This window comes from Hippocampus bargibanti, linkage group LG08, assembly GCF_051943395.1.
Source record: "Hippocampus bargibanti isolate YZ-2025 linkage group LG08, ASM5194339v1, whole genome shotgun sequence".
NCBI classification, from domain to species: Eukaryota; Metazoa; Chordata; class Actinopteri; order Syngnathiformes; family Syngnathidae; genus Hippocampus; species Hippocampus bargibanti.
This window is the reverse complement of record NC_142741.1, coordinates 7020900-7041445: the sequence shown is the minus strand read 5'-3', so window position 1 is coordinate 7041445 and position 20546 is coordinate 7020900. Positions and strand designations below refer to the sequence as shown.

The 20546-nt window shown below is 37.3% G+C and overlaps 1 protein-coding gene across 5 annotated transcripts in view; it reads right to left on the bottom strand.

Moving 5' to 3' along the window:
- The window catches only part of LOC148894478 (histone deacetylase 4-like), a 120620-nt gene that overhangs the window by 32260 nt on the left and 67814 nt on the right, over positions 1-20546 (bottom strand). For all 5 annotated transcript variants that reach the window (XM_089002599.1, XM_089002600.1, XM_089002598.1 and 2 more), the window contains 7 exons: positions 16069-16200; positions 15047-15150; positions 14853-14972; positions 12833-13010; positions 11643-11854; positions 4563-4784; positions 346-535 (listed from right to left, as the gene is read on the bottom strand). In XM_089002599.1, the coding sequence (XP_088858725.1) occupies positions 346-535; positions 4563-4784; positions 11643-11854; positions 12833-13010; positions 14853-14972; positions 15047-15150; positions 16069-16200 (1158 nt within the window). The remainder of the gene's footprint in view (positions 1-345; positions 536-4562; positions 4785-11642; positions 11855-12832; positions 13011-14852; positions 14973-15046; positions 15151-16068; positions 16201-20546) is intronic.

The following is a 20546-nucleotide window of genomic DNA, read 5'->3' as shown; positions in this document are numbered from 1 at the left end:
ATTACTACTACTAATAATAAAATAGAATAATAATAATAATAATAATAATAATAATAATAATAATAATAATAATAATAATAATAATAATAATATAGGGCATCGCACAAATCCTAAAAACATGGCTGTGGGAACGTTAGGATGGCAAATAACCACTAGATGGCAGGAGTGGCTTTTAAACAGATCTTGTTGAACTGAACGCCATGAAGCAACATCAAGAGTTCCCGACCAAATGGCCCACATAATAATAATAATAATAATAATAATAATAATAATAATAATAATAAATAATAATAATAATACAGCAGACTGATCAGACCGCCCCCCCACCCTCCTCCTCCATCACACCTGTTGTGAAACGTGGCTTGACCGCCGGCTCTTGCACTACCATCATGGGGAAGGAAGGTGAGGCCGGAGACGACTGCGCCCTGGAAAGGGGGCGGTGGCCCGCCAGGCTGACCGACAAGCCGGCCGCCTCCATTGACGCCCGGTAGCTCCTCAACTGCTGGATACGTTGCTGCTCCAACAGCAGAGCCTGCTGCTTTCACACACACGCGCACGCACACGCACAACCAGTACATTAGCATGCCTGGTGGGAATGACACGTTATCTGTGTTGCCATAAGATGGCACCCTGGGCACACATTCAAATCTGTGATGCCAGATGGTGGCTGCTTAAATGATGATTGAAAGAATCTTGTCGGAAATGCAAACACACAAGTTCAAGTTTGAGCAAATGCGTGGCAAAGTGAAAAAAAAAAAAAATGGGTCAAACCCTAATTTGGTTTATTTATTTATTAACATCTTTATTTATGTAAATAAATTGTTTATTTTCATTAATCATCTTTTTAAAATATTTCATATTTAAATCTTTATACTTCTGAAGATGGACGTCACTGATTCGCTATGGCGACATCTTGACGGGAAAAGCCGAAAGGAAAAGAAGAACATTTATTTATCTTTAATTATGTATTTATTAACATATTTACTTCAACTCCATTTGGATTTGATTGGATTGGATTTGCCTTTATTAGTCTCGCAGTGGAGAAATTTACATTTCGGAGCAGCAAAGTGATGAAAGTATTTATATATATGTATATATTTAAAATATTTATTTATTAATTGTTAGTTTGTGTATAGAATATCAAATTATTTATTTGTTATTTAAAATATTTTTTTAAACTATTTAAATGTGTTGTTTATTTATTTAAATTCATTATTTATCTTTATTTTTAAAAATGTTTATTTATTTGTTTGTGTATAGTATAGGCATTTATTTATTTATCTAATATTTATATCTATTTAACTGTATTTATTTAAATGTGTTGTTTATTTATTTCAATTCATCATTTATCTATTTAAAATCTTTATCTAAAATCTTTAGTTAGTTAGTCATTTATATATTTATTTATTTGATTTGGTTGTGTATCTCCGTTTATTTATTATTTAAACTCTATTTAAATTTGTTGTTTATTTATTTAAATTCATTATTCATCTATTTAGATGTTTATTTGTTTGTGTATAGTATATCCATTTATTTATTATTATGTATTACGTATATTTATTTAAACTCTATTTAAATGTGTTGTTTACCTATTTCAATTCGTTATTTATCTCTTTAAAATTTTTATCTAAAATCTTTATTTATTTCTGTATTTATTTATTTATGTATTTATTTGTGGAGAGTATAAACTTATGTATTCAATATTTAAAATGTATTTAAACTATTTATTTAAATGTATTTATTTATTTAAATTCATTATTTATCTATTTAAAATCTTTAATGATTTAAAAAAATGTATTGATTCATTTATTTAGTTAGTTGGTTCAGTATTTTTATTTATTTATTTATTTATTTATTTATTTATTTATTTATTTATTTATTTATTTATTTTTGGGTATTGTATATCTCAACCACATCTCATGGAAACGTCATCCAAGTATCGGCGCCTGATGGGACACATTTTCCACTCCATCAGTCAAGTCATCAAGCACTCCGGCGTTGCCATCCCGACAGGCGTGTCGGCTTACACCGCGGGCGCCATGGCGACAGGCGAAGGAGCGCCTGATTGAATTTGGCTGGCCACGCCGGGATGGGCGAGACAGGAACAGAATGCGTTTGCAGAAGAGTCTGCTGGGGCGTAAAGATGTCATCGGCCATGTTTGATACAAGTGCCATTTGTTGAACATTTTCTAGGATGTCACGCATTCTGTCCATCTTAGACAGATATTCCGAATCTTTGGGCTGCGGAAAGCCGGTAAATGTATTAGAGTGATACCTCGGTTTACGAACGCTTTAGCTAACGAACTTTTCGCCTTACGAACATTAAATTCACGAGAATATAATCTTGGCATACGAACTAGTTTTCGGGAAAACAGTTTTCGGCGGAAGAAAACCAAACCACACGGCCGAACAGCGCCACCGTGGCTACTTTTCCACACCCATTTTCTCTGAGTGCATACGTGGTTTGCTATCGAGTGGATACTTTTGCTTTTTTAGGACCGAAAAAGACCCCACCACAGGCTAGTGTTGAGCCGAAGAGGACACAAAACAAAATTACAGTCGAGCAGAAGAAACACGAACGAGGTGTGCGTTTGTGTGACTTAGCGTCCCAGTGCCAGTATGCTAAGTCGACCATTGCTACGTGTGGCTAAGGGTGTTTCTGCGTTGTCTAAGCAACGGTCTCAGGCAATGGAAGAGGTTGAAAAACTTCTGTTGATTTAGATTAAGGAAAAGCAGCTAGCAGGAGACTGTGTGAGTGAGGGTATTATCACCGAGAAAGCACAGCAACTTCACTCGGATATCATCAAGAGGCAACTACATTAACGACCATCACAAAGGTTAATAAAACCACTTTATTATCCAGTACAGTTTATTTCTTTCATTGCAATCCAACAGCACATTTATTATACATAAAATAAAGTGTATTTTGCGTAGTTTTAAGGCTTATTTAGTAGAAAATTATGTTTTATGGGAACCTGGAAATGGATTACTCTCATTTTTAATGGTTTCTGATGGGAAATTAATGTTTGGAAGAGACACTTTTTGCCTTACACACACTTTCTGGGAAACAATAAAGTTCATAAGCCGAGCTATCGCTGTATATGTTTTTGTCTTCTGATTATGATTACTTGAGGCTCACATCAACATCCACACAGAAAGTCCAGAGCTGAAAAAGTTGTTGATCGGCAGGCAGAAGCGTTGAGCGATAGATAAATCACCGTGCTCCCGCCTTGCATCATTTTCCTTGGCAAACGAAAGCGAGAGTGTAGTCATAAAAGTGTGAGTGTGCTGCTTTATTGTCCATCTGCCAGGGATGTCTGTTTCCTCCCACAGACTTCCGTTTTTTAAAAGAAAAAAAAAAACATTCAGCCGTAGGGAAAACTAAAATCAGTGTTGCATAATAAGACGGAAAACGTATCCCCTTATACCGATATGCATCTGCGGAACTGCCGCGGCTTGGATTTGAAGTGGATTTACGTCGCTAACGCATTTGATTTGCTAATAACAAAAAAAATTATCCATGGCCTGGACAGGAGTGCGCCATTGTTTGATATGAAGTGGGTATTAGCGGGTATCATCAAAACAAAGGCACAGCTCAATGTGCTAAATGTGTATGTGGAACTGTCGCGGCTTGGAATTGAAGCGGATTGACGTGGGACAGGAGATGTGAAACAGTCTGTTTTCGTCAATGGATGGTACAGCATTGTGATTGCTTTTAATAATAATACATTTCATTTAGAAGTGCCTTTCAAAACTCTCAAGGTCACTTTACAGTCACAGGACCCGTTTTTTTCTATGGGTGAGCAGCGGCAGCCACACGCGCCAGCGTTCACTCAACCTGGAATAACTTAAATAGATAGCAAGCTAGCCAGCTTGCTAATAACTAGCCAGATAGCCAGCCAGCTAATCGATAGCCAGATAGATAGCCAGATAGCCTAAAAGCTAGCCAGATAGCTAGCCAGCTAACAGATAGCCAGCTAGATAGCCAGCCAGATAGATAGTATAAATAGCTACGTGTACACAGTGTCGTAAAAAAAAAAAAAAAACACAAAAAAAAACATTCGTAGTAGCGTTACACAAACATGGATAATCACACGACCGAGGAAATATAATAATAATAATAATAATAATAATAATAATAATAATAATAATAATAATAATAATAATACATTTAATTTCTAAGCGTCTTTTAACATTTAGCTTGTAGCAGACGTGTGCACATTTTTAGCATGACATCCCTGATCCACTGGTGAAAAGGACACTTTGATCCTCTCCTCTTTCATCTAGAACTGCTTCATATAACAAAGAGGGTCTGTGTCTTTTGTGTTGTGTCACAGTATTTGTTATTTAATTAGTTTTTTGTTGTTGTTTTGACTTCAAGGTGGCGCCGCGAGAGTGGCTGCCTTCACAGCAGCTCCTGTATTTTGTTTTTCTACTTCTTCCTTTTCCTTTCTCTTACTTTCATCACTTTGCTGCTGTGTAATGTCAATTTCTCCACTGCGAGACTAATATAGGCTAATTCAATCCAATACAAAAATGGTGAAATGAGATTGAGTCCTCACCTGCTGGAAGAGGAGTTCCTGCTCCGCCTGCCTCGCCTCCTGCTCCTGAAGGTCAAGGGGCTCTTGCTTGATGTCCACGGAGGATGAGGAGGTCGAGGATAAGAGCCCCTGATGCTCCCTCAGTTCCTCTTCCGTCTCCTCCGGGTGACTCTGGTGCTGCCTGGACGACACGGGCGCCGCCGAGCCGGCGACTGGGCTCTGCTCGCTCGGTTTAGACATCATCTGAGCAGAAAAGAAAATGTGGGAAATATAACTTGGCCGCATTATTTGTCACTTTGTCATGTAAATTTTTGTATGGCTGTGCAAGAGAAGCAAGTTGGGAGTTTTTTAAGACGTATTGTTTTGCCTTAGCTTCGCCTCATCAAAGCTTGCTTAGCTTCAAGCTAACAGATAATGGGAAACACCAATGGCTCGCAAGCAAAATTAGCATAGCAAATCGTTATGAGCCTGTTCCCACAATTCATGTTTTGTTTCCAGACTCCTGAGAGAATCTCTGTGTTTCATTCCAAATTATGTATGACAAACTTGTCCAGGCCTGCATCAAAGCAAACAGGAAAATGAAAGTACAGGAAATCAAAAACAACAAAATTTAACATCTATACATCTATCAATCTATCTATCTATCTATCTATCTATCTATCTATCTATCTATCTATCTATCTATCTATCTATCTATCTATCTATCTATCTATCTATCTATCTATCTATCTATCTATCTATCTATCTATCTATCTATCTATCTATCTATCTATCTATCTATCTATCTATTTATTTATTTTTCTGTTTTTTTTCTTTTTATTTATCTTTCTGTTTATTTATTTATTTACTTATTTACATATTCACACATTTATATACCTATGTATTTATCTTTTTGTTTATGTATGCATTTATTTATTTATCTTTCTGTTTATTTATTTACTTATTTACATATTCACATATTTACATATTTATATATCTTTTCATTCATTCATTCATATTTATTTATGTATGTATGTATTTATTTTCTGTTTATTTATGTATTTATTCATGTATCTTTCTGTTTATTTATTTACTTATTTGCGTATTTACATATGTATGTATTTATTTATTTATTTGACAGTTTATTCATTTATTTATTTACATATTTACATTTATTCACATTTATTCGTGCATTCATCTATTTATTTTTTGTTTTATCTATGTATTTTCTTTATTTGACAGTTTATAAACACAAAAGTAGGTAGAGGAAATCATTTTCTGGTTTCTGTTATTTATTTATTTGCTTATTTATTCATTTTTCTGTTTTTGTATTTGTCTGATTTTTATTTTTCTATTTATTTATCTTCCAGTTTATTTATTTACTTATTTGCATATATATTTATTTATTTTACAGTTTATTCATTTCTTTATTTACTTATGTACATATTCACATATTTACATATGAGTTATCTTTTTATTTATTTATTTGCGAATTCATTTATTTTTCTGTTTTTTTCTATTTATTTATTTATCTTTCTGTTTATTTATTTACTTATTTACATATTCACACATTTACGAACTTATTTATTTATCTTTCTGTTTATTTATTTACTTATTTACAAATTTGCATATATATTTATTTATTTTAAATTTCTTTATTTTACAGTTTATTCATTTATTTATTTACTTATTTACATATTCACGTTTACATATTTATTTATTCTTTCATCTTTCATTTGTTTATTCATCTTTCTACCTGTTTATTACATTTTAGTTATACATGTATTTATGAATTTGTTTGTTTAACTTTCTGTTCATTCATTCATTCATTCATTCATTCATTCATTCGTTCGTTCGTTCGTTCATTCATTCGTTCATTCAATCATTTATTTGCTTATTTGTGTATCAATTTATGTATGTATTTATGTATGTCTTCTTCTTTTCCTTTTGGCTTTTCCCTTCTAGGGGTCGCCACAGCGAATCAGTGTCCTCCATCCTCAGTGGTTTGATTTGCATGTTTGTTTTGGCCAAGCTTTTACGTCGGATGCCCTCCCTGACACAACCCTCTGTATTTATCCGGACTTGGGACCAGCACAAGAAGACACTGGCTTATGTCCCCTTGTGGCAACAGAACAAGCAAAAGGCTCCCAAACACAAATTTTAAATACTGATATGTTTGTCATATTAACACTACAACTGTTGAATTTCCCTAAATTCCAATAAAACACCAGAAACGGAAAACGACCGATTGTACTTTTTTTGAGAAGGGGGAGAACCTGAAGTTTGCAGTTTGCATTTGTACTACAGTATTCGTGTTTCGTCTGTCTTCAAACTTTCTATGTATTTACTTATTTATTTGAAAATCTGCGTGATTAAGAAAGGAGTGTGTCATGGAGTCTATCCGAAATGGAGCGGCTGAGTGTTTTTGCGCCTGCAACCCACAAGCGAGCATGCATGCACACGTCGACACGCATGCACGCACGCACATTTGGCTGGCACATCGCCCAGGGAACAGTTCATTGACGTCAGAGCGCAGCCTCTTGCCTCATTCCCGTCGCCTCTTTTCCAAACAAAGTCAAAACAGCCATTCACTCCCGCAACGTCACTTTGCACTCATCCTCGCTAACTCGCCTTTTGCCTTTTCGCGCTCCCCTAACCGCCTCGTACTAGATCATGTCCCAAAAAAATGAAAAGAAAGACCAGGCTATGTTTTTTTTTCATAAGAAAAACAAAAACATGTCTTTCTACTTTTTTCCATTGTTGCCTATCGAGAAGTACAACATGAAGTAATTGTCATTCGAAAATTCCACTGGTGAAAAGGAGGCTTTCATTCTCTCCTTTTTCATCTAGAATGGATTCACGTAATCAACCGATAAAAAGGTTTCTTTGTACTTTGTACTTCTTTGAAGGTGTCGGACGTTTTGCCTCTTATCCAAGATGCTTCATCAGCAAACTAAAGTCTTTTGCTGGTAGTTTCGGCCCTATATATATATATCCCTACTGTCCAGACGTGGCGGTGCCAGACTCTGCTATGATTGGTCCCTGCTCTCAGCTTGGGGGGAGCAGAGGACTACTCCATGCAGCTCCAGTGATGTTCTCACTGATTATGGGGCAAATGGGGCAATCAGGCCGGTTGTAGATCTCATACTCAGGCAGGACAATAGAAGTAATCAGTCAAAGAAGTACAGATGACGGCTGAAGAAACCTTTTCATCGATGGACCACTCCTGTACAACTGAGAACTTACATGGACATATTCATGTAGTCAAGTGTTTGTCTTGTACTCAAACATTATAGAGGACAGGTAACATCTGACTTACAACCAGCTCGACTTACGACCACCCGTACTTACGACCATGACCTCCAGACCGTATTTTTCTAAGATTTTAATTCTACGCAACGTGCTAGCAGGCCGGCAGCACGTAGGACAATTTTACCCCGGCATCCAGCATCTCACTCTCACATAGCAATCAACCGTGTGATGGCACCAGAGGGGGGGGGGGGAGTTTGCGTGTCATTTAGCCTCTGAGTCTCTATTCAACATTTTAAATGGATTTCGACTTTTGACCATTTGGTCGGAACGGAACGGGGTCGTAAGTCGGATGTTACCTGTACATGGGGAAAGTCGTTATGATTGTACAACAGTCAATGTTTTTATATTCCTGTTGTTTATTATTTTGCTCTGCGTTGACTATTTTGTGAAGTGCTTTGTTACAGCTGCAGCTGTTGTGAACGCTCCCCCCTGTGCCGCTGCCTCTACAGCAGCCCCTAACCCTTTTTAAATCCCTCTCCGTTCAACTACAGTAAAGTCTCGTTATATCGATATTCAAGGGAGTCCGAAAAAATATCGATATAACCGGGACTATCGATATATCCGACCCTGTTTGCATGTAATTTTCTCCGTGCGTGCATAGAAATAGTATCGATATAACCGGGACTATCGATATATCCGATAACGATATAACGAGACTTTACTGTATTTTGTTTATTTTATTTCCATTATGCATAGAATACTTTGTTTTTATCTTTTTGCTGCTGTGAATTGCAAATTTCCCCATGGTGGCACGATTAAAAGCTTTCTGATTCTGATTCTGAAAAATATATCTGTATCAACTTCAAACAGCTAAATAACAAGCGTTTAGTGATGAAAAAAAAAAACAGAAAAAAAACGTCCAATGTGAACAGTGAACAATTTCACTCCATGAGGCCTTCCGGTAATAATTTCAAGACTAAAGACCCTAAGACACACACACACACCCCTTGTCCCCCCTCTCCCTCCTACAAAGCAACCATGTCCTTTATCCTAACACTCATTTACACCTCGCATATATTGTACACACACACGCCCACCATGATTAGGGTGACTCATATTTCCTGGAAGTCATACACAGAAGCAGCATCGCCGGGAGAACAGTTGCCATGGTGACCGAGAGAAAACACACGCTCGTGCACAAAATGCTCAGGAGACTTTTTTGATCGCCCGATTTACATTCAAAGACATTTGGGCATCACTCGCACGAAGATGAAATATGTGAATTTGTTCATTGTTTCATCATTCAATAAAAAAATTATATAATAATAAAAAAATGTAAGATGGCCCCAGCTTGTGTTTAAAATATAACTTAAAAAAAAATATATATATATAAACTAGAGGGGGATAGATGAGTGGATAAAACAATTAACAAATAACAACATAAATAAAATAAATAAATATGGAAAACAAAAAAGTAAATACACAAACAAAAACTAATAAACAAATAAATAAGTGCACAAAGAAATGAATAAAATAATGAATTAATTGGTTGTTTAATTAATGAATGTATTAATTAATAAAAAGATTAATATTAAAGTTAAATAAATAAACAAATAAATACACAAATAAATAAATACACAAATAGATAGATAGATACATAAATAAATAAATAAAAGAATGAATAGATAAATAAATAATAAATACACACATAAATAAATAGATAAATAAAAATTAGATAAAGACATCAATAAAGACACAAATAAATAAATAAATACACAAATAGATAAATGAATAAATAAATAGATAAATAAATACATAAATAAATAAATAAATAAACACACTAATAAATAAATAGACAAATAAAAACTAGATAAATACATAAACAAATAAATATATAAACAGACAAAGACATAAATGAATAAATAAATAAATACATAAATGAATAAATAAATAAAAAAATACACACATAAATAAACAAACAAATGAATAAATAAATAAATTCATAAATAAATAAATAAATAATGTCAAATTAATTTTTGTGTGTGTCATTTTTGGTTCTGGCCCCCGGGCCTCGAGTTTGACACCTGTGACTTAAAGGACAACCGACGTCTCCGGACAAGTTGTGTCCATAATTTGTAAAATGGCTTCAAATGACTTCTACTGGGCGTATTTTAATAAGATTCCACCGCATATTGGATTGGATTGGATATGCCTTTATTAGTCTCACAGTGGAGAAATTTACATTTCACAGCAGCAAAGTGATGAAAGGAATGAAAGTAGAAAAACAAAATACATGAGCTGCTGGAAAGGCAGCCATTCTCACGGCGCCGTCTTGAAGTCAAAAGAACAAAAAAAAGTAAATAACAAATAATATGACAGCATAGAGACAATATGACAAAACAAAGACACAGAGAGACATTCATTCTTCAGGACTTGCTGTACCCTCTTTGTGATGACTGAAGCAGTTCTAGATGAAAGAGGAGAGGATCAAAGCGTCTTTCCACCAGTGGATCAGGGACATCATGGTGGAATGTGCACGTCAACTACAAGCTAAATGTTGAAAGCAAACACGCAGCTGTAGCATCCATTGACGAAAAGAGATTGTCTCACATCTCCTGTTCCACATAAATCTGCTTCAATTCCAAGCCGCAACAGTTCCACATACGCATCGGCGCTCTGCGCTGACGCTCCTTTCTTCTTATCGCGGGTTCCCCAAGCCATGCATCCATCTAGCCGCAGACTGTCCAACAGCACTGACCTTTCCGCTAAACAAAGCGGGGCTGTGAAGATGCTGCCCATTACAGGCGCAAAAAAGCACAATGGCCCCTTTGGTGTCCAGCGATGGCAGTCGAATGGCTCCGACATTCCTCCCATTCAAAAACAGTACTGGCATATTCATGCTGCCGAAAAAGCACAACCGCTCAGCACAGTCTCCTCCTTGATGAATGTCGTGGTCAAAAATGCTGAAAAACAATCTGTATCCATGCCACACGATGCACAACAACACAAAGTGACAAAAGAAAACACAAAACAAGACAAAAACAACCAAAAAAAGCAAGGCTCATGAGAGCACTTGCTGAGGCTGCCTACTCGGGCGCCATCTTGGACTTCATATATAGCTATATTTTACGTTTTAAGACTCGTGCTGAATATTCAGGAAGTCTTGTTTTTGAGTTAGTGACGAGTCCATACGTGACGTCACGAAAGGAACGCCCCCTGACCGAAAAAAGACACATTGTAGCAGTCCTTCCATCACGTCAATGTATTTTGCTGTACATGTTTGGTCTGAGAACCGCGTTGCACCCAAAAGCCGCCAGAAGAGGGCATCCAAGCTCCAAATAAGGAATTTATCAGCCTGTGAAAGCGGAGGTGGCCACTGGAGGTCGCCATTTTGTGCCTTTTTTTTTGGTGACAGATTTTCCCCCAATGTTGCCTCAAAATGGCACATATAATTCTTTAATCGATTGCAAACATGTATGCTTTCCTCTTCAGAACTATTTGAATCATATTCATAACTGGATGTGTAACAAGAAAGCAAGACGTCTTGGCGTGACGTCACGAACTGGGGGCGGGACTTTCTGAAAATGCCCAATTTGCAGCTCAATTTTTTGCAGATTTTGGACACTTTAAGTCATTTTTATTGGTGTTTTGCATTTGACTAAAAATATCATACTGCGTGTTTTGGGTATTTTAGATGCTATAAAACGTTTTTCTGATATCAGTTAAGAAACAAAAAGGTGACGTCGGTTGTCCTTTAAATGATCAAATAATAATCATCGTTCATTTTGTATTTTAAGATTCGTGCTGAGCTGATCTAAATTGACCCAGTTAAGGTCATATCTGAAGTGTGTTGATGCGAGTCGCCGTTACTTTGTTGATGATGTGCTGCTGTTGCTGGAACTGTTGCTTGTGCTTCTCCAGGAATTGCTGGTGCTGCTGCTGGACCACCAGCTGCTGCAGGGCCTGGGGCTGAGTGCACTGCTGCTGCGGCAGCGGCGCCGACTGTGTTCGACCCAGGGGGTGATGGCCGCGCGCCAGCTTGGACATTGGAGGCAACGGCAGCGCCAAGCCGCTCAAGCCCGCTGCCGGGCACAAAAAGGAAAAGCCACGGTTGGTTTTGGCCGCATCTGACAGAAATTAAAGTTTTCTTACTGGTTTAAGATCAGATAAGATACAATACGATAAGGTACGATAAGGTACGATAAGGTACGATAAGATACAGTAAGGTACGATAAGATACGGTACGATCCGCTACGATAAGGTACGATACGATAATATATGATAACATATGATAAGATACGATACGATAAGATACGATAGGGTATGATACAGTACAATAAGGTACACTAAGATACAATACGCTACGATACAATAAGACACGATAAAATAAGATATGGTACAATACGGTATTCTATGGTTCGATAAGATACGATAAGATACGATACGATAAGATACAATACAATACGCTACGATAAAAGAACATACGGTACAATACGGTACGATACGGTATTATATGGTTCGATAAGATACGATAAGATGCGATACGATAAGATAAGATATGATACGATAAGATATGATACGATAATATACGGTACGATACAGTACGATATGGTACGATAGGTTACGATAAGATAGGATACGGCACGATAAGATAAGATACGGTATGATATGGTACGATACAGTACGATACGGTACGATAAGGTACAATGAGATATGATATGAATATGATGATATATGATATGATAAGATACAATACGGTATGATACGATACGATACAGTACGATACGGTACGATAAGGTACGATACGATATGATACTGTACAATAAGATACGATAAGATACGATACGGTATGATACGATAAGTAAAGTGTCCTTGGGTGCTTTGAAAGGCACTTGTAAATTACATTTATTATTATTATTATTATAAGGTACGATACAAAAAAAAATGAGAGTATGAAAAAGAAGAGGATGTCACTCATTTTGTTTTGAAGCACCGCCTTCAAACAGGTTCCTCATTCTGAGGATTTACTTGCTCTCCCAGTATTCAGCTAAAATACTGACCCATTGGACCGTGGCTCTGCTCCATAAGCACCATATGTTGAAGAAGGGGGGCCCGGCCAGCTGCGCTGCTGGCCACGCCCTCTTGCTCTAGACCCGAAGATGCCAAATAGGCAGGCAAGTGGGCAGCGGGGAGGTAAGGGGGGGTCAAAGGAATGCCATCTTGATGCCCCGATATTGCCTACGGGGAAAAAAAAAAACGGCAAAGGCAGACATTGTTGAGACGCAAAAGGAAATCAAACCAGACATACATGTACCCTTAGGAAAAATATGAGGGAAAAAAAAGCAAAAATATGAAAATGTTTTTTTGCTTTTTTTTTTAAACTCCAAGGCGGCATACAGACACTCCCCTACTTATAACATTCATTCGAGTTACGAACAAAGGTACATATGAACATTTTAGCGGCTATGTCGAAAAATGTTCGGACTGAGCGAAAACAAAAGCAAAAATATGAAAACGATTTTTTGCTTTTATTTTTTTTTTTAACTCCGAGCCGGCATAGAGACACTCCCCCACTTACGAACATTCGAGTTACGAACAAAGCTGCCTACGAACATTTTTGCAACTATGTCAAAACATTTTCAGACGGAGATGCTGTAAGTTTGATTTTGTATTGTGCGCCTTTTTCCGAGTAGTGCTCCTTTCCGCTACTAATACCAATGTGAGGCGCTGTGAGAGATCTTTCTCTAACATATGTAGTACAGACGCTCCCCTACTTACAAACATTGGCGTAACGAACAATGGTACATATGAACATTTTTGTCGTAACATATCTAGTATTCTCTCCAGTTGTACAGTTGTTTATTTTTCAGTCCAAACCAATACAGGTTACTTATACAAGTCTGAAACATTCTTATGTAAACCTTAAACATACGTATATAAGCCTTAAAGAACAACCAACGTCTCTGGACAAGTTGTGTCCATAATTTGTGAAATGGCTTCAAATGACTTCTACTGAGCGTATTTTACAAAGATTCCACCGCATATAGCTATATTTTACGTTTTAAGACTCGCACTGAATATTCAGGAAGTCTTGTTTTTGAGTTGGTGATGAGTCCGTACGTGACGTCACTAAAGGACCGCCCCTGACCGTAAAAAAGACGCATTGTAGCGGCCCTTCCATCACGTCAATGTATTTTGCTGTACTTGTTTGGTCTGGGGACCTTGTGTTGCACCCAAAAGCCACCAGAAGAGGGCGTCTAAGCTCCATATAAGGAATTTATCAGCCTGTGGAAACGGAGGTGGCCACAGGAGGTCGCCATTTTTGTGCCTCTTTTTTGGGCCTCCAAATGGCACAAATAAATTCTTTAATCGATTGCAAACATGTATGCTTTCCTCTTCAGAACTATTTGAATCATATTCATAACTGGATGTGTAACAAGAAAGCATATTCTCCGAATCTGAAGCAATTGTTTTGATTCACTCGCAATGCTAGACGTCTTGGCGTGATGTCACAAACTGGGGGCAGGACTTTCTGAAAATGCCCAATTCGCAGCTCAATTTTTTGCAGAATTTGGACACTTTAAGTCATTTTTATTGGTGTTTTGCATTTGACTAAAAATATCATTTGGGGTATTTTAGATGCTATAAAACGTTTTTCTGATGTCAGTTAAAAAACAAAAAAGTGACGTCGGTTGTCCTTTAAACATACATTCCATGCAAAATATAGAACTGTAGCAACTGACGAACAAATTCAACTTACGAATTTGGAACATATCTCGTTCATAGGTTCTGGAGCGTCTTTATTCTCCCAGTTGTACATGTACAATCTTTATAGAGCATATATTTTATTAAATGTTTATTTTTCAGTACAAAGCAATACAGATTACTTATACAAACCTTCCACATACATTCCATAAGAAAATATAGCACTGAAGCTCACAAACAAATTCATCTTACGAACGACCGTTCGGAACGTATCTCGTTCGAAAGTTGGGGAGCGTCTGTACTTTGGACACAAAAGGACAGATTCTCTCAAACAGTGTTAAGAAAATCTGCGTGGATGAACGCAGGTGCACTTACGGCGCTTCCAGGACAGGTCGCTGGCAGCCCCAGCGTGATGTTGGGCAAAGAAGGGGAAGTGTAAAGTGAGAGATGGCTGACGGAACCGTCCCTTGAAACCAGGCGCTGGAGCAGGGATGTCTGAACATGGACAAACACGCGTGTGTGGGTTATAAGCGTGTTTTCCCTACGATAAGCTGTTGTGGTGTTATTACCTCTCCTGGGCTGCTGGAGATTGGGGTCCCGTTCTCATGGGGGATCGTGGAGCTGTTGTTGGGGGAGCTGGGACCTGAGCCAGGGGCGCTGCTGCATGCAGAGTCTGCAAGAATGACAAAGTCATCAAATGTTGTCATTTGTAGATGCCATGACAAAAATAAATCTATTAAACTCCCCGCCCCTCCCCCTGCCTCAAGGTAGAAAAAAACCCAGATTTTTCCAATTTTCAATACGAGTGCGTTTTCATTGACAGAACACATTTGTGCACAAATTCCACATCAAAAATCAGATTTTTATCTGCCTCTGCAAGACTTGATTCCGCTTTGGCTGAGTAATAAACAAATAAATAAATAAATAAATAAATATACTGACAAATCAATATATAAATAAACAAACGAAAAACAAACACACACACACATACATGCATAAATAAACTGAAAAATCACTAAATAAATAGATAGATAAATAAATAAACAAATAAATAAGTAGCAAATCAATAAATAGCAAATACGTAAATAAAAAATAAATACATCGATAAATCGATGAGTAAATAAATACAATAGATGGATAAATAAACAAACAGACAAATAAATAAATTGGTAAATTGATGAGTAAATAAAGAAATACAATATATACATAAATTGACAAATCGATAAATAAAACAAATAGATAAATAAACAAATACATAAATGAATATAAGTAGCAGATAAACAAACAAATAAATATAATAAATATATAAACAAGGAAACAAATAAATAAGTAACTCCATAAATTGATGACAAATAAATACAATAGATAGATCAATAAGTAAACAAATAAATGAACAAATCCGGAAAAATAAACACACCACTACACAAATACACAAATAAACAAAATAAACAACTAAATAAATACATAAATAAACCAAATAAACAAACATAAATAAAACACACACACATAAATAAATAAATAAGAAAATAAGAACATAAATAAATAAATAAATAATCAATCTAACAATCTATCAATCAATCAGTCCACTAACCGGCAATATCCAGGGAGCGTTTCTTGGCCGTCGGAACTGGTCCGCCATCTTTCCTGCGGAGGAGAGGGCTGCTGCGGCGTTCCGTCACCTTCTGCTTTAGTCGGGAACGAAGCTTCAGGTTGGGTTCGGAGGCTGGAAAAGAAACCAAAGATGGATGGATTGAGAAATAAATGGGCTGCCCTCCTCATATGACACAAATGACAGAAATGTCAAGGTTAAAGGACAACCGACGTCACTTTTTTGTTTTTTTAACTGACTTCAGAAAAAGTTTTATAGCATCTAAAATACCCAAAACACGCAGTATGATATTTTTATTCAAATGCAAAACACCAATAAAAATGACTTAAAGTGTCCAAAATCTGCAAAAAAAATTGAGCTGTGAATTGGTCATTTTCAGAGTCCCGCCCCCAGTTCGTGACGTCATGCCGAGACGTCTTGCATTGCTGGAGAATCAAAACAATGGCTTCAGATTCGGAGAATATGATTTCTTGTTACACATCCAGTTATGAATATGATTCAAATAGTTCTGAAGAGGAAGCATACATGTTTGCAATCGATTAAATAATTTATTTCGTGGCATTTTGAGGCAACATTGGGGGGAAATGCCTCTACCAAAAAAGAGGCACAAAATGGCGACCTCCTGTGGCCACCTTGGTTTCCACAGGCTGATAAATTCCTTATATGGAGCTTGGACGCCCTCTTCTGGCGGCTTTTGGGTGCAACACGAGGTTGTCAGACCAAACAAGTACAGCAAAATACATTGACGTGATGGAAGGACTGCTAAAATGTGTCTTTTTTTTCGGTCAGGGGCGGAAAAGAAAAAAAATGTTCCTTCCACATGTACAATAATTAACACACCATGGTCCCGTATCGAGTTTTGTGAAATCTCTCGGAAACATGGACTCTTTCTTCAAAGGGGCAGTTACAATCTCCCGGCTCGTAATTTTGCAAATTCAGTTTTTCAGGTCAACCAGTACGAACCAAGAATTGATTTATTGTTACAGTGATACCTCATCTTAAGAACGTAATTGGTACCCAGAAAGTGTTTGTAAGGCGAAATGTGTGCCTTCCAAACTTTAATTTCCTATAGGAAACCATTAAAATGAGAATGCGTTCCTTTAGTGACGTCACGTACGGACTCGTCACCAACACAAAAATAAGACTGAATATTCAGCGCGAGTCTTAAAACGTAAAATATAGCGATATGCGGTGGAATATTATTAAAATACGCTCAGTAGAAGTCATTTGAAGCCATTTTACAAATTATGGACACAACTTGTCCGGAGACGTCGGTTGTCCTTTAAATGTGATAGTCGGGCTACGGTTCGCTGGAGGGAAAAGATTTTGCCTTGCCCGCGTGTACAGCTGTCATGGTGGATGCTAGCCAGTTTGGACTTTTTTTTCTCTCTCTGTTAGAAAAGCTGAAACAGAAGGAGCTTTCTTCTCTTCCCCGACAGCTTCCTTCTGCTTAATTACTTGACTTGGGCCGCTTTAAAAAAAACAAAAAACGCTTGACCTTCAAGCTCTTCCCCCGCAGCTTTGCATCTCACAGATGCTTCGGCATTCACAGAAAAGACGACCCCGTGTGCCATTTTTTATTTTCTTCGAGGGTCTTTCTAAACAGGCATCAAGTTCAACTTCATTTTACTGTTGAGTTGTCGATATTTTTCGGTACATGTGACAATACTTTCCAGAATTAATATTCAAATGAATATATGGACAAGTTACAGCTGAGTACTTTTTTGTGTACGAAAGGACTCGATAAATACAGGAGAGGAAAGATTCAATGTTCAATTTGTTCATCAATAGCAATCAAATCTGCACGAAAAGGGAATACAACAGACATGTTCAAACTGTGGCCTGGGGGCCAAATGCGGCCCATGGTCAATTTTCATTCGGCCCGCAGCCTCCCTCCTAAAATAATTAACGTCTGGCCCTCACATGTAGAATACATTGGGCAGTAGCGCTGTTACTCGCCTGTGCTAACTGCTGCCATCTAGAGGCTCAATTTATAACTATTTTTTTTCTAAAATGGCGACAATTAAAGTGTTTGAACAAGTGAAGTAAATATTCAATTTAATTTCCATTTTGATACAGATGTTTCAAATGAACCAAAATACATGCTTAAGATAGCTGAAATTAAATTTTTAAAAAGCAAATGTAACACAGAACTCATTCACTACCAGACAATGTGCCAAAATAGGTGTCCAATCCAGTGCCAGTTTTAGGACTACATAAACATTCAATACAGTGTAAGAAACCTTAGACTCTCTTCTTTCATCGGGAAAAAAGAGGTAATTCCTAAGTTATATGGGTCTGGAGTTATCTGAGCTTGAAATGGGGGCGTCTGTACAAAATACAATACATCCATATTATTAATAATAATAATACATTTCATTTCAAAGCGCCTTTTAAAACTCTCAAAGTCACTTTACAGTCACAGGATAAGTTTTTTTTTTCTGTGGGTGAGCAGTGGCATCCACACGCACCAGCGTTCACTCAACCGAAAAGTAACTCCAACAGATAGATAGCTAATAGCTACTGAATAGGTAGCTAATAAATAACTAATAGCTAGTGAATAGCTAACGCATAGCTCACTAATAGCTAGCGAATAGATAGCTAATAGCTAGCAAATAGATAGATAATAGCTAGCGAATAGATAGCCAATAGCTAGCGATATTGACTTACATGTTGCTTTAACAATAGCTGAAGCTATAACAAAGCGCTAACATGGACAAAAGGCAAGTAGTGCCCCCTTGTGGAAGGTCTGACCAGGGCCTTTTCGGCACCCAAGCATGAAAAAACAAAACCCGAACAAATTCGGGAATGGCGCTCCACGTCACACTTTTCAATTCCCGAATTAAAATTGGGGAAGGGCAGCGAATGAGTTAATTGCTGTCATATGTCAAGAACGTATGCCAAGGTGACCCCCATGCCTACTTTTTTAACACACCAAATATGGCACCCTATGCAAAAATATTTGGACACCCATGGAGCACAGAGAACAAAAAAAAAGAGAGCAAACGCCGTAGTGTCGGATTAAAGGAAGGTCGAACGAGGCAATGGCCAGCACGAGAGCGTCGGTGACTTTGACGCTTGGTAATGCCGAGTGGGCAAAAGCGGTGCAAAAGCCACTCTTGTCTACGCGCACGGTCAGTCCAGACTGCTTTTAACTGCTGACACTGGCGCTTTGACTCACCTCCATTCGTCTCTGACGCTAATTCCCCCCCAGCTCTCGCTTGCCCTTGGCATAACTTTCCCTACGCTTCATTTTTTTTCTTTTTTCAATCTCAGCAATGCGCTTTTTTCTAAAAATAACACACAAAGCAAATATGGATTTTTCCACGTTGATTCCCTTCATTGGTTGATAACCTATGGCGACAATTAGTTGTCCTGATGGATTCATACTCGCAACTTCTGTATATTTACAAATGCTAATTCTAACTCACTGAAAGCCATTGTCAAAGCAGCGTAAAAAACACCAACAAGATAGTAACATACTACAAGCGCTAAACCTATCGAAAGACAAGCTAATGTTCTAGCTACTCGAAACACATGCTAGCTAGCAACATTTCCACGACTATGTGATTGTATTTGCTAGTATGTAACGTGGACACGCGAAGGCACAGACTTTGATTACAGATTTTTTTTAGGGTTCTTTATTTTTAACACTAGCAGTAAATGAGTTTTTCTGACAAAAAAAAAAAATATGTTGAAATATTTTGCTTCTGCAGGTTCGGCTTACATTAGCTATCTGGCTATCTAAGAGCTATCTATCCAGCTAGCTAGCTAGTTAGCTTGGCTATCTATTAGCTAGCTAGCTGGCTATCTATTAGCTATCTCTTAGCTAGCTAGCTTATATCTATTAATTATCTATTAGCTAGCTGGTGAGCTAGCTGGCTATTTATTAGCGATCTATCCAGATAGCTAGCTATCTATTAGCTATCTATCTGGTTAGCTGGCTATCTATTAGCTATCTATTAGCTATCTAGCTTGCTATCTATTAGATATCTAATAGCTAGCTAACTTTTTGTTTATTTTAGTTATTCCGGGTTGAGTGAACGCTAGCACGTGTGGCTGCCGCTGCTCACCCACAGAAAATCCAGTGACTGTAAAGTGACCTTGAGAGTTTTGAAAGGCGCTTATTAATGTATTGTATTATTATTATTATTTATTGTTTGGCAAAGGTAAGCTGAATGACTTCAGAACCTAGCGTGGAGATTTGTTTACCCACGTGGGATTAACATCAATTTACGCTAGCTTGTTGTTTAAGCTAATATGCTAGCTCATGCTCTTCCCGAGCTTCATAAGGTAATTTGTTTACGCGAAATGATATCATGACAGAATAGTCCTTTATGAAACTTGGTGAATTTATTACGGTTAGCTCACTAGCACCAACTTGTTCTACGAGATCAAAACCGAATCTGATGAGCGCCATGATGACAAAGCTTGAGCTAAGTCCATATTGTATATAGCAC